This window comes from Erinaceus europaeus, chromosome 11 (assembly GCF_950295315.1).
Source record: "Erinaceus europaeus chromosome 11, mEriEur2.1, whole genome shotgun sequence".
NCBI lineage: Eukaryota > Metazoa > Chordata > Mammalia > Eulipotyphla > Erinaceidae > Erinaceus > Erinaceus europaeus.
Window position 1 is genome coordinate 114,656,476 of NC_080172.1, and position 13,206 is coordinate 114,669,681.

The following is a 13,206-nucleotide window of genomic DNA, read 5'->3' on the forward strand; positions in this document are numbered from 1 at the left end:
AACCACTTGCTGCTAGAAATTCACTCTGGTTCCCTGTCCCTGGACCCTGAGTCCCAGATCTCTGTGTGCCACCACCACAAGTCCATCATGGCCACGGGTCCGACTCTGGGTACCGATTTGTCTCGTCAGTATTCTCACTAAAATGCATCACTTTCACACCACTTCTTCATTTTCAAGACAGAATATCGCACTTGCCTTAGATAGAAGAGGACTCCAGGAAGGGATAAAAGAAAGATGGAAATGAGGGGGTCGGGCGGTAGCGCAGCAGGTTAAGCAAACGTGGCACAAAGCACAAGGACCGGCGTAAGGATCCCGGTTCCAGCCCCCGGCTCCCCACCTGCAGGGGAGTCACTTCACAGGCGGTGAAGCAGGTCTGCAGGTGTCTGTCTTTGTCTCCCCCTCTCTGTCTTCCCCTCCTCTCTCCATTTCTCTCTGTCCTGTCCAACAACGAACAACATCAATAACAACAATAATAACCACAACAAGGCTACAATAACCAGGGCAACAAAAGGGGGGAAAAGGCCTCTAGGAGCAGTGGATTCATGGTGCAGGCACTGAGCCCCAGCAATAACCCTGGAGGCAAAAAAGAAAGGAAGGAAGGAAGGAAGGAAGGAAGGAAGGAAGGAAGGGAGGAAGGGAGGAAGGAAGGGAGGGAGGAAGAAAGAAGAAAATGAGAAAATGAAAATGTCCATTCCCTAAGTCCGTTGACGTCTTCCTTTCCCACCAGGCGTCCGTTTCCCACTCTCTGGGAAGCACAGCTCCTGCACACGAGAGGGAGCCATGCTTTGCTTCCCATCAGACACATTTCCTACAGCGAGAGCAGGGGAAATTCCGTTCTTCTTATCCCCCAAACTGTCCCTACTGTGTCTGCCAGACAGCTCAAACGGCCCAAACAGACTTCCTTTTCAAACGATAAGCTCCAAGAAAATAGATGCTAATGGACTCAGGGGTGACTTGTATTTTTATACAATAGTTTGCACAGGCATAACATTTCTCAGTCTTCCACATAACAATACAACCCCCACTAGGTCCTCTGCCATCCTTCTTGGATCTGTATTCTCCCCGCCACATCCACCCCAGAGTCTTTTACTTTGGTGCGATACGCCAATTCCAGTTCAGGTTCTACTTGTGTTTTCTCTTCTGATCTTGTTTTTCAACTTCTGCCTGAGAGTGAGATCATCCCATATTCATCCTTCTGTTTCTGGCTTATTTCATGTAACATGAATTTTTTTTAATATTTATTTATTCCCTTTTGTTGCCCTTGTTTTTTTATTGTTGTAGCTATTACTGATGTCGTTCTTGTTGGATAGGACAGAGAGAAATGGAGAGAGGAGGGGAAGACAGAGAGGGGGAGAGAAAGACAGACACCTGCAGACCTGCTTCACCGCTTGTGAAGCGACTCCCCTGCAGGTGGGGAGCCGGGGGCTCGAACCGAGATCCTTGCGCCAGTCCCTGTGCTTTGTGCCACGTGCGCTTAACCCACTGCACTACCACCCGACTCCCAACATGAATTTTTCAAGGTCCATCCAAGATCAGCTGAAAATTGTGAAGTCACCGTTTTTTTTTGTTTTTTTTTTAATCCAGGGTCCATATCAATTTTCAAAGATATTATTGGGCTGGGGAAATAGCATAATGATTATACCAAGAGCCTATCATGGCTGAGGTGCTAAAGTCCCTGGTTCAGTTCCCAGCACCACCATAAACCAGAGTTAAAACAGTGGTCTCTGGGGAGTCAGGTGGTAGTGTAGCGGGTTAAGCGCACATGGTGCAAAGCCCAAGGACCAGGCTCCTTGGTTCAAGCCCCAAATCCCCACCTGCAGGGGAGCTTCACAAGTGGTGAAGCAGGTCTGCAGGTGTCTGTCTTTCTCTCCCCCTCTCTATCTTCCCCTCCTCTCTCCATTTCTCTCTGTCCTATCTAATAACGACAACATCAATAACAACAACAATAACTACAGCACCAATGAAAAAACAAGGGCAACAAAAGGGAAAATAAATAAATATAAAAAAGATTACTAAAAAAGCAGTGGTCTCTGATCTGTCCCTCTTATTAAATAAGCAAAATATACGAAAAAAAAAAGTTTTGTTTTCTCAGCATTTTCAATATATCAGCTGGGAAAAGAAAGTCTAGTTTGCTTTACAGACGTAGAATTCTTCCCCTAGGCCCCAGGTGCTGGCGCACTTGGTCAAGCAAACGCACTACAGTGGGCAAGGACCTGGGTTCAAGCCCCTGGCCCCCACCTGCAGGGGGCGGGGGAAACGCTTCATGACAGGTGAAGCAGGGCTGCAGGTGTCTGTCTCTCTGTCTCTCTCCCTCTACCTCCCTCTCCCCTCCCAATTTCTCTCTGTGTCTATCCAATAACAAATCAAAAATATATACATATATATATTTTTTTAAAAAAACCACAAACTTTCCCCTAAAGGGGAAGAACTAAACTAATACCAAACCAGCTCTCTGTGATATGAGGCTTGGAGTTCAAAAGTGCTAACTCCCACCCTTATGTAGACAGACGTCACTTTATGATGCAAGCCAACTGCATATAACTACCATCACCTTTTATTGGGGGAGGGTTCTTATTGGAGCACTACAAGCATGAATTCAGTAGGGGCTGAGTAGCAGCTGAGGTTGGAGGGGTTGTTAAGATGCTGCAGAGAGGTTTGGAGATGAGCTGACTGGCCAGGTCACAGTGGCACTCCGGAATGCCCCTTCCCAGCGGTCCTCAGGGAGAGAGAGGGGGCCCTTTTCCCCAGTAGTCCCCAGGGCAGCAGGCACCCAGCTCACTGAGGTGGGACATGAAATCTGATCCAATTCAATGCCCAGACTTAAATTTCAAAGGCATGTGGTCAGATAGGTGACCTGTTCATGTGAACCAACCAACCAACCACATCTGAACTGTTCCGGCTTCGTCAGCTCCTCTTCAGGAAGCTGATTTTTCCCTGTTGTTGAAACTTCTTTCAGCAAATCCAAGACATGGAACAAGAAATGAAGAAGCTCAGGGAGGAGTTGAAGAAGAGCAGCACTGAGCAGGGCATGATCTCCAAGACCCTTCGTGAGAAGAGCAAGGTAGGGCGACAGCAGCGCTGGGCCGGGGGGCCGCTCAAGGCTGACCCTGCTCAGCTGAGGAGATCAGACAAGATGGGGCATGTCCAGAGTGGTAGAGACCAGCGTGTGTATTCTGTCAGTCATTGAGAGAAGTCGGCTTGTTTGCTTGTTTTTGCCACCAGGGTCATCCTGGGGGTTCAGAGCCTGCACAAGGATCTCATGGCTCTCAGCGGCTTTTTTTTTTTCTTCTGTAGGAGAGGGAGGGAGGGAGAGGGAGGGGGTGAGGAAGGGGGAGAGGAGGGAGGGAGAGGGAGAGAGGGGGGTGGGGAAGAGAGGGAGAGGACCAGGTGGTGGTGAACCTGGTTAAGCATTCGCATTACAGTGCACAAGGACCCAGGTTCAAGCCCCTGGTCCCCACCTGCAGGCAGAATGCTTTGCGAGCAGTGAAACAGGGCTGAGGGAAAGAAGAAAAAAAGAAGAAAGAAAGGAAGAGAGAAATAAGGAAGGAAGGAAGGAAGGAAGGGAGGAAGGAAGGGAGGAAGGAAGGAAGGAAATGCTGCTTTGTAAAAATAGGTAAAACCCCCAATGTCAAAGTGAAGATTCCCATCAGCAGTTGGGGACCAGGGCTTGAACCCAGGTCCTCATGATTCATTCACTCTATCAAGAACACCATGTCAGGTTTCTGAAAGAAGAATTTTTAATAACATCATGATGGTAGATTTGTACTTCTTTTACTATCGCAAATTTTGCTTTGTGTATCTTGTTACTGTTCTCTTAGGTGCATATAAATTCATAATTCTAGTGCTTCTTACCAAAAAAAAAAAAAAAAACAAACCTTTGATTGTCCTATAACATTCCTCTCTTACTTCTTTTTTAACTTTCATTTTATTCATTAGCTTTATTTATTTATTGGATAGAGACAGTCAAAAACCAAGAGATATGGGGTGATAGAGAGGGAGAGAGACAGAGAGACACCTGCAGCCCTGCTTCACCACTCGCAAAGCTTTCTCCCCTCAGGTGGGGAGCAGGGGCTCGAACCTGGGTCCTTGTGCACTGTAACATGCGCTCTCAACCAGGTGCGCCCCCAGCTGGCCCTCTTTTACTTCTAGTGGTGTTTTTCTCTTGATCTCTACCTTATTTATAGAGTTCCATTACCTGCACTGGTTTTCTGCTGGTTGGAGTTTACACAGTGTGTCTCTTTAGAGTTTCTCTGTCAACTCTGGTCATAAACTTTAGAGGTGTCTTTCCACCTCGATGGTCTGTCACTCCCAGAAAGCTCAGCTGTAGCCTCTGTCTTCTTCTAGCGTTTGCCCTTCTTCCGTAGCCAGTCCACAGTGTCAGGTTGAGCCTGATGTCAAGTTTCGAGACCTCCTTTGAATCTGGAGAGGTGGCAGTCGTTGACTATGTGGGTCATAGTCTGTCTGGAGCCGCAGGGGCAGTTCGGGTCGTCTCTGGCTCCCCAGCGATGGGACATAGCGGCGCACCGGCCATGGCCTGTTCGATAGTGACTGAGGAGGGCCCGATCATAACGTGCTAGGTCAAAGCCGGGTTGACGCTTGCAGGGGTCTGTGATGAGGTGTTTGTTCTTTACCTCTGTTTTACGACTCCTCTCTGTCCAGTCTCACCACTGGTGTGGCGGCTTCACATCCACCTTCTTGCTCAGTGGTACAGCTGTGTTCTGGCCATTTTTTCTTGCCTGCTTGCTTGCTTGCTTTTGAGTTGATGCTTTCTATTTATTTATTTTGCCATTTCGTTTTTCTCTACATCAACTTGGGAATAATTCACTCTTGTAGTCACGGTAAAACAATAGTTTCATTCCAGACTTAACAAAATTCAGCTCTAGCTTCCCTTTGATTTGCAGTAGGCTTATTGTCATTCATCTAGGTGTGGGTTCCTTTTTATTTATTTTGTTTGGAGTTCAAGTGGATTTCTTGAATCTTTTGGTGTTCTGCATGGTACTGTCACTCAATGTTTCGTTTTATTTTCTTTTGTTTTCTTTTCCTTTTTACTCTTTTGATATCCTTTAAGTGGCCAAGCTATATATTCCTGACTAATGAAAATCCAGTATTAGTGGACGATGATGCCCGCCGCTTAACAAGGCAATGGATTTCTAGATAGTCTTTTAAATCTTTATCTATTTTTTAATGGATAGAGAGAAGTTGAGAGAGGCGGGGGAGAGAGACAGAGCGACACCTGCAGCCCTACTTCACCACTCGTGAAGTTTTCCCCGTCCAGATGGGGACCAGGGGCTTGAACCTGGGTCCTTGTGCACTATAATGTGTGCGCTCAACCAGGTCCGCCACTGCCTGACCCCAACAAGGTAATGCATTTAGGACGCTTTAATTCCACGTACTCTCCATCAGTGCTAATACCATCAGAGTTGTCACTAAACTGTTCTCTATATTTAAAAAACCCAAAAAGACATTTCACAGTCAACCCTTCATTTTATTTTATTTTTCACTTTATTTTGATTTGTTTCAACCTTTTAAAATTTTCACTTTATTAGTGACTTAATATTGATTTACAAAATTATAATGGGTATAGCTATGCACCATTCCTACCACCAACCACAGCTCTGTGTCCCCATTCCCTCCGCTGGAGGCTACAATAGTTCTCCCAAGGTCTCAGATATGGGCAGACCATTATTTCTATTTATTTATTAATTTTTGTGGGTTGCCACTGGGGCTCAGTGCCTACACTATGAATCCACTGCTCTCAGAGGCCATTTTTCCCCTTTGTTGTCCTTATTGTTTATCATTGTTGTTGTTACTGTTGTTGTTGTTACTGTCATTGTTGGATAGGACAGAGAGAAATGGAGAGAGGAGGAGATGACAGAGGGGCGGAGAGAAGGACAGACACCTGCAGACCTGCTTCACTGCCTGTGAAGCGACCCCCCCCCCCCCGTAGGTGGGGAGCCCGGGGCTTGAACCGGGATCCTTGAGCCGGTCCCCACGCTTCACGCCATGTGCGCTTAACCTGCTGCACTACCACCCAGCCCCCTAATTTTTTATTATCTTTATTTATTTATTTATTGGATAGAGACAGCCAGAAATTGAGAAGGAAAGGGAGATAGAGAGGGAGAGAGACAGAGAGATACCTGCAGCCCTGCTTCACCACTCGCAAAGTCCTTCCCCTGCAGGTGGGGACTGGAGGCTCAAACCTGGGTCCTTGCAAACTGTAACATGTGTGTTCAACCATGTGTGCCACCACCCAGCCCCTTTGACCATCATTTCTATAACTCTCTCTATATATATATACATATATGTATTTGTTCATTTTTTTCCCACGGTCCTATCTTCCTTTCTAAGTCTCACCTACACCTATTACTACTTCTGAATGTTTGTCCTTTTCCCTCCTCTCTCTCCAGATCCTGATGAAATTGGAGTTCAGAGTCCTCTGGTCATCTTCCCCCTACCATATCTCCCCCACTGAGAGTATAGATCAAAATAGTTTATGAGGTGCAGAAGGTGGATGTTCTGGCTTCTGTCATTGCTTTTCCACTGGACATGGGCAGGTGGACCCACACCCCAGCCTGTTTCTGTCTTTCTCTAGTTCAGCCTTTGTTTTATCATCTTATGCTGCAGGATTATAAAATACTCACATATTTTATATAGGTAATGCTTCATAACCAATGCTTTCATATAAATATTCATATCCACATACAGCTTTTTCTGCTACTTGTTGGATGTCCACCAGAGACGTTTTCTTCCGTCTGAAGAATATTCTCAGTGTTTCCCCCACCCCCTTCTCTGTGGATGGCAAATGCTCTCTGTCTGTATGTGCGAACGTGCACATGTCTGTCTGAAAATGTGTACTTGACTTCCATCCTTCAAACGCATTTTGGCTCAGGTCCGAATGCTGCCTTGGTGATGATGTTCATCCAGCACGTTGCTGACGGTGTTGGTTACATCACTCTGTGGTCTCTCAGTTCCCACTGTTTGGATTTGAAAGTCATTTGTAATAAGCCAAACTGCCGTGCCTTCACATAATCTACCTTTTTTTTTTTTCTCCTACTACTTCTTAAGACTTGGTTTCCCCTTGATTTACAGTAGGTTGGTTGTCACTCATCTAGGTGTGGATGCCTCGACACCACGTGGGCTTCTTGAATCTTTGGGTGCTGTGCATGGTACTGTCTCTCTAGCTACCTCCTAATAGGCAGTGGGAAACTCCTGAAAGAGTGCGAGAGAGACTAATAGAATCAAGTTTGAGATACTGAATAAAAATGAGTTGGGCTGTAGCGCAGCGGGTTAAGCGCATGTGGCGCAAAGCACAAGGACCGGCATAAGGATCCCGGTTCAAACCCTGGCTCCCCACCTGCAGGGGAGTCGCTTCACAGGTGGTGAAGCAGGTCTGCAGGTGTCTGTCTTTCTCTCCTCCTCTCTGTCTTCCCCTCCTCTCTCCATTTCTCTCTGTCCTATCCAACAACGACAACAACAATAATAACTACAACAATAAAACAACAAGGGCAACAAAAAGGAATAAATAAATAAAATAAAATAAATTTTAAAATGATGGAAAAGAGGGGGGGGAAGAGAGAGAGAGCTTCAGCATCCCAGTGCTAGGTATTAAGACCAATATTCATCTCTACAACAGCCCTACTGCCTACAAATCACCCCACTATTTTGTATTTGAGATGATTTGAGATACTAGTGGCTAGTAAAGTGTGTAGTTAGTCCGATGCCACAGGGTTAGCAAGTAGCAAGATGGAAACTGAAGTCTGGTTTGCCTGACTCCAGTCCCCATGGCAGAGCCACTAGTCACAGGCGACCGTAAACATTGAAACTAATCAAAATTCAAGCAAAGTTTTTTTTTTTTTTAAATCAGCCAACCGCATTCAAGTGCTGGCTAGCTGTGCGCGGCTCACGGCCGCCGTGTTAGCCCAGACACGGAGTATTTGCAACACTGCAGAGTTCTGCTAGGCGGGACTGGTCTGCAGCTGGGCGATTTGCACAGAGCCAGAGCGATGTGCTAGAGGAAAACAAACAAACAAACAACACGGAGGCCAGTGGATACAGCCTACAAACTCTCAGTCCCTGACTCAGGTTGTGGACAAGGCAGGAAAGGAGAAATGGGGTCAGAAGAAAGACCTGGATGCCGGGCTTGGGGGAAAGAGAGGGACACTTATCAAGGTGGGGACAGAGTCTGAGGCTGGCATTTGCGATGTATGATATGCCTGCTAAAATGGAAGTCAGAGTGTGCCCATCCCTGGGAGGACTGTAAAGGGGGAAGCTAAGGTTTGAAGATGTCAGATGCCTTTTTTATCTTTTTCCCCCTGGTGACATTGCTAGTTAGGGGCTCTTTCAGACTACTCAGAAGGAAAAAAATATATATTTATTTATTGCCTTTAGGGTTATCACTGGAGCTCAGTGCTAGCACTACAAATCCACTGTTCCTGGTGGCCAATTTTTTCCCCATTGTTGTTGGATAGAACAGAGAGAAATTGAGAGAGGAGGGGGAAAGAGAGAAGGGGAGAGAAAGACAGACCTGCTTGTGAAGCTCCCCCCTGCAAGTGGGGAGCCAGAGGCTCGAACTGGGATCCTTGCACGGGCCCTTGTACTTAGTACCTAGTATTAAGTACAATACTTAGTACTTAGCACTTAATATTTCCACAGGTGCGCAAGGCTTTTCAGTTTTTGTTTGTTTGTTTGTTTGTTTGTTTTTTGCACCTGTGTGAGCCTACCACTAACTCCACCAGCCCCCAGCTTGTGGGGTTCTTTCAACCCCAAATCCTTCCACTCGCCTAAGACTGTTTGCCATGTTTTCTGACTGTGTCTGGGCTCTACAGATGCTCCCAGAATGTTATTGTTGGAAGTCAGTTGAGCAGCACAGTCTCAAAATGGCCAGCAGAGGACAGTGTTGGACACTCCTAAGTGCCCCTCCTGTTCCAAGTTGGTTACTAAGCAAAAGGGACAAAACACACACACAAGTTCCCTGGCGTTAAACTCCTTTCTCAGGGTGCGGTTCTTAATAGACACGGCTCAGAAAGTCTGCCGACACTGCTGAGTGCACTCCAAGTGGTGAGGGCAAGTAGTTCTGCGAATAAGCCCAGTGTGAATAGTGACCTGGGCTGGGAGACGAGACGGCGCAGTGGTTCTGCAAAGACTGTCATGCCAGAGGTCCAGAGGTCCAAAGGCCCCAGCTTCAGTTCCCAGTACCACCACAAGCCAGAGCTTAGTAGTACTCTGGCTTAAAGGGAATTTTTTAATTAAAAAAAAAAATCATTTAACAACAGCCCACTGTAAGGCGGTTACTAGTGGTATGTGAATGATGCCGCCTGGTAGGGCCAGGCAGTGGTGCACCTGATGAATCAAACACACGCATTGCAGTGCGCAAGGACCCTGGCTCAAGCCCCTGGCCCCTATCTGCTGAAGGAAAGCTTCAATAGTGGCGAAATGTTGTTTTCGACAGGTTATGTTGTTTTCGGCGGGCTGGCTTCATGGGCGGGTAACAGAGGACCAGGGACTCATGGTTGAGCTGTAGGCAGTATCTCTTTATTCATGCAGGATGCAGCACAATCTATACCAAGCTAAGCTAAACTCAAGTACTGTAAAACTCACAATGCTGTCTTTATATATACTTGCCAAGTAGGGTGGAAACAGGATGTGACATAGAGAGGGTGGAGAGAAAAGTGACTGGTGACAATCAGAGTGTGACAAAGAGGGGGTGGAGCAGGTGAGAATCCTATCACTGAACCACCAATGCCCTGGAGGGAGTGCTTTATGTAAAAGTGATTTATGTAAATAGACCAAAGCTTTGAATGGGATTAAATCTATCCCTATATAGGCATATGGTTAAGCAGAAGCCAGGGGGAGCTGGCATACTACCCAACAGCAAAACAGGGCTGCAGGTGTCTCTCTGCCTCTTTCCCTCTCTATCTGCCTCATCCCCTCTCATTTTTTCTCTGTCTCTATCCAATAATAAATAAATAGAAATATATATGTTTTAAAAGATGCTGCCTGAGGCCAGCAAAACAGCTCATTTGGATAGTGTGCTGCCTCGTAACTAAGCCCACCACAGCAAAGAAAGCTGCAGTGCTGTCCCCCCCCCTTCTCCCTGCCTCTAAATAAAATAAAAGAAAAAGGGGGCTGGCAGTGGCACAGACACTTGACACTTAAGCACACATTATCATGTGCAAGAACCTGGGTTCAAGCCCCCACTCCCCACATGCAGATGGGGTGTTCCAGGAGTACTGAAGCAAGTCTGCAGGTGTCTGTTTTTCTCTTTTGCTCTTTATCTCTCCTTTCCCTCTCAATTTCTCTGTGTTATCAAAGAAAATATAAAGAAAAGAAGAAAAGGAAATAGAGGAAAGGAAGATGGAAAGAAGGGAGGGAGGGAGGAAGGGAGGGAGGGAAAAGAAAGAAAAAGAAAAGAATTATTAGTGCCGGCACCAAGCCCCAGTGATAACTGGTGGCTATAAGTTAAAGAAAGGAAGAGAGAGAGAGAAAGAGAGAAAGAAAGAAAATAGAGAAGAAAATATTCCTGCCCCATTTTGTCATTTACAAAAAACAGCTAAGACACAGAGCCCTTGGGAGTACTGTCTAAACCTTCTCAAGCCCTGCAATAACTATTATCAGCCCTTCACAGAAAGAACTCCAAGTCCCAGAACAGTGAAATAGTTCTCCCAGGATCAGACAGCTTGCCGAGAACCAAGTGGGACGGGAGCCCAGGGTCAGACGTGGCTGCACCCAGCGTGCAGAGCAGTACCCTGTCCCCTAGGAGAGGTCTCCTGGCAAGGAAGACGCCACCCTGTGCATGTCTGTGACCCTCAGCACACGGCCTGCAGCCATCCCCAAGCCCCCTGGGCCTCCCCCACAGCCCCATTAGTCCTCCTGGAGGAATTTGACCACTCAGATCACATTAGCAGCAAGTGTATGGTTTCATCATCATTTCAGGTCGAAGAGAAGCTTCAGGAGGACTCCAGAAGAAAGTTGCTTCAGCTCCAAGAAATGGGGAACAGGGAGAGCCTCATTAAAGGCAATTTGGAAAGGGCAGTAGGTCAGGTAGGCATGTTCCAGGGCCCCCACCACGGGCCTGCGTCTCCCAAGGCTTGTCTGCACCCTAGGGGCTGGGGGGGCGAGTAAGGAGGGTGACGGTCCCAGACTCCTTCGTCATTTATCTCAGGCGGAGGCTGCGAGTAGCTTCTGCTTCTCAGAGGACATCTGAGGCGAGACATCTCTACTCTCGCCAAGACCCTGGCCCAGCAGCCAGTCCCGGCTCTGTCTCCCCATTAGCGTCTCCTCTGAGCCTCTCTGCCCCAGTAGTGTTGGCACTCTTGGCCACACTTCCGGTCCTGATAGGTGCCCCAAATCTCCTCCTCCACGCTTCCAGCATGTGGCACAGCTGGAGCCCTTTAGGAAGCTCTGTTTTGTCACAGGGTCAATCCCTCACACCACCAGAAGCCAAAGCTGAAGAGCGAGTGCCCTGGTAGAAAGGGAGGGAAGAAGGGAGGGAGGGAGGACAGGAGGCAGAAACAGGGAAGGAAGGAAGGGAAAAAGAAGGGAAGGAAGAGAGAAAGAAGGAAGGAAAGAAAGAAGGGAGGAAGGGAGAGAAAGAAAGAAATGCTACTTTGTAAAAATAGGTAAAACCCCTGAATGTCAACGTTCACATGAAACAGACAAGTACCTGTGCAGTGTGATCAGCAGCCTCTGACCTGGCCACGGCCATCTCTTGAGGGTTCTGGCCCCAGACGGCCCAGTGTGGTCCAGACACGGTGGCCAGAACATGCAAAGGAGACTCTTATCCAAGCTGAAGGAGAAACACCAAGATGGGTGTCTCTGAGCCATCAGAATGGAATAGTACAAACCAGAGGCAGCCCACAAAGACTCCTCCACAAAGAGCCCCTTCTGGCAGGTGTGTGTGTGTGTGTGTGTGTGTGTGTGTGTGTGTGTGTGTGTGTGTATGTGTGTGTGTGTGTATGTGTGTGTGTGTGTGTGAGTGTGTGTGTGTGTGAGTGTATGTGAGTGAGTGTGTCTGTGTGTCTGTGTGTGTCTGTGTGTGTGAGTGTGAGTGTGTGTGTGTATGTGTGTGAGTGTGTGTGTGTGAGTGTGTGTGTGTGTGAGTGTGTGTGTATGTGTGTGTGTGAGTGAGTGTGTGTGTGAGTGTGTGTGTGTGTATGTGTGTGAGTGTGTGTGAGTGTGTGTGTGTGAGTGTGAGTGTGTGTGTGTGTGTGTGTGAGTGTGAGTGAGTGTGTGTCTGTCTGTGTGTGTGAGTGTGTGTGAGTGAGTGTGTGTCTGTCTGTGTGTGTGACTGTGAGTGTGTGTGTGTGTGTGTGTGTCTGTCTGTCTGTCTGTCCCTAACCCAGACACTCCTGGAAGGCAAGGTCTACCATGTTGCCCTTTGGATTATTAGAAGGGTATGTGGGGAGTCGGGCGGTGGCGCAGAGGGTTAAGTGCCCGTGGCGCAAAGCGCAGGGACCGGCATAAGGATCCCGGTTCGAGCCCCGGCTCCCCACCTGCAGGGGAGTCGCTTCACGGGCGGTGAAGCAGGTCTGCAGGTGTCTATCTTTCTCTCCCCTCTCTGTCTTCCCCTCCTCTCTCCATTTCTCTCTGTCCTATCCAACAACAAAGCAATGTCAACAATGGCAGTAATAACCATAAGGAGGCTGCAACAACTAGGGCAACAAAAAAGGGGGAAAAATGGCCTCCAGGAGCGGTGGATTCATGGTGCAGGCACCGAGCCCAGCAATAACCCTGGAGGAGGAAAAAAAAAAAAAAGAAGGGTATGTGAACCATCAGAAAAGGTTTAAAAACCACCATCTAGGGGGCCGGTTATGCGCACATGGCGTGAAGAGCAAGGACCCGGCGCAAGGATCCTGGTTCGAGCCCCCGGCTCCCCATCTGCAGGGGAGTCGCTTCACAGGCGGTGAAGCAGGTCTGCAGGTGTCTTGTCTTTCTCTCCCCCTCTCTGTCTTCCCCTCCTCTCTCCATTTCTCTCTGTCCTACCCAACAACTACAATAACAACAACAACAAAATGGAAAAAATGGCCTCCAGGAGCAGTGGGTGCGTAGTGCAGGCACTGGGGGAGCCCCAATGATAACCCTGGAGGCAAAAAAAAAAACCTGGAGGCAAAAAAAAAACATCTTTAGGCTTCCACCCCATCCCCATCCCCAAAACCCTTCTATATGGTAACTTCCAAGCCACCAGGCAGTGTGTCTGGGCTTTGTCCC

At 47.8% G+C, this 13,206-nt stretch overlaps 1 protein-coding gene across 1 annotated transcript in view; it reads left to right on the forward strand.

Moving 5' to 3' along the window:
- Positions 1-13,206, forward strand: part of FHAD1 (forkhead associated phosphopeptide binding domain 1) — a 137,306-nt gene that overhangs the window by 96,720 nt on the left and 27,380 nt on the right. The window contains exons 10-11 of the mRNA XM_060201016.1: positions 2,957-3,061; positions 10,933-11,040. Coding sequence (XP_060056999.1) covers positions 2,957-3,061; positions 10,933-11,040 — 213 coding nt within the window. The remainder of the gene's footprint in view (positions 1-2,956; positions 3,062-10,932; positions 11,041-13,206) is intronic.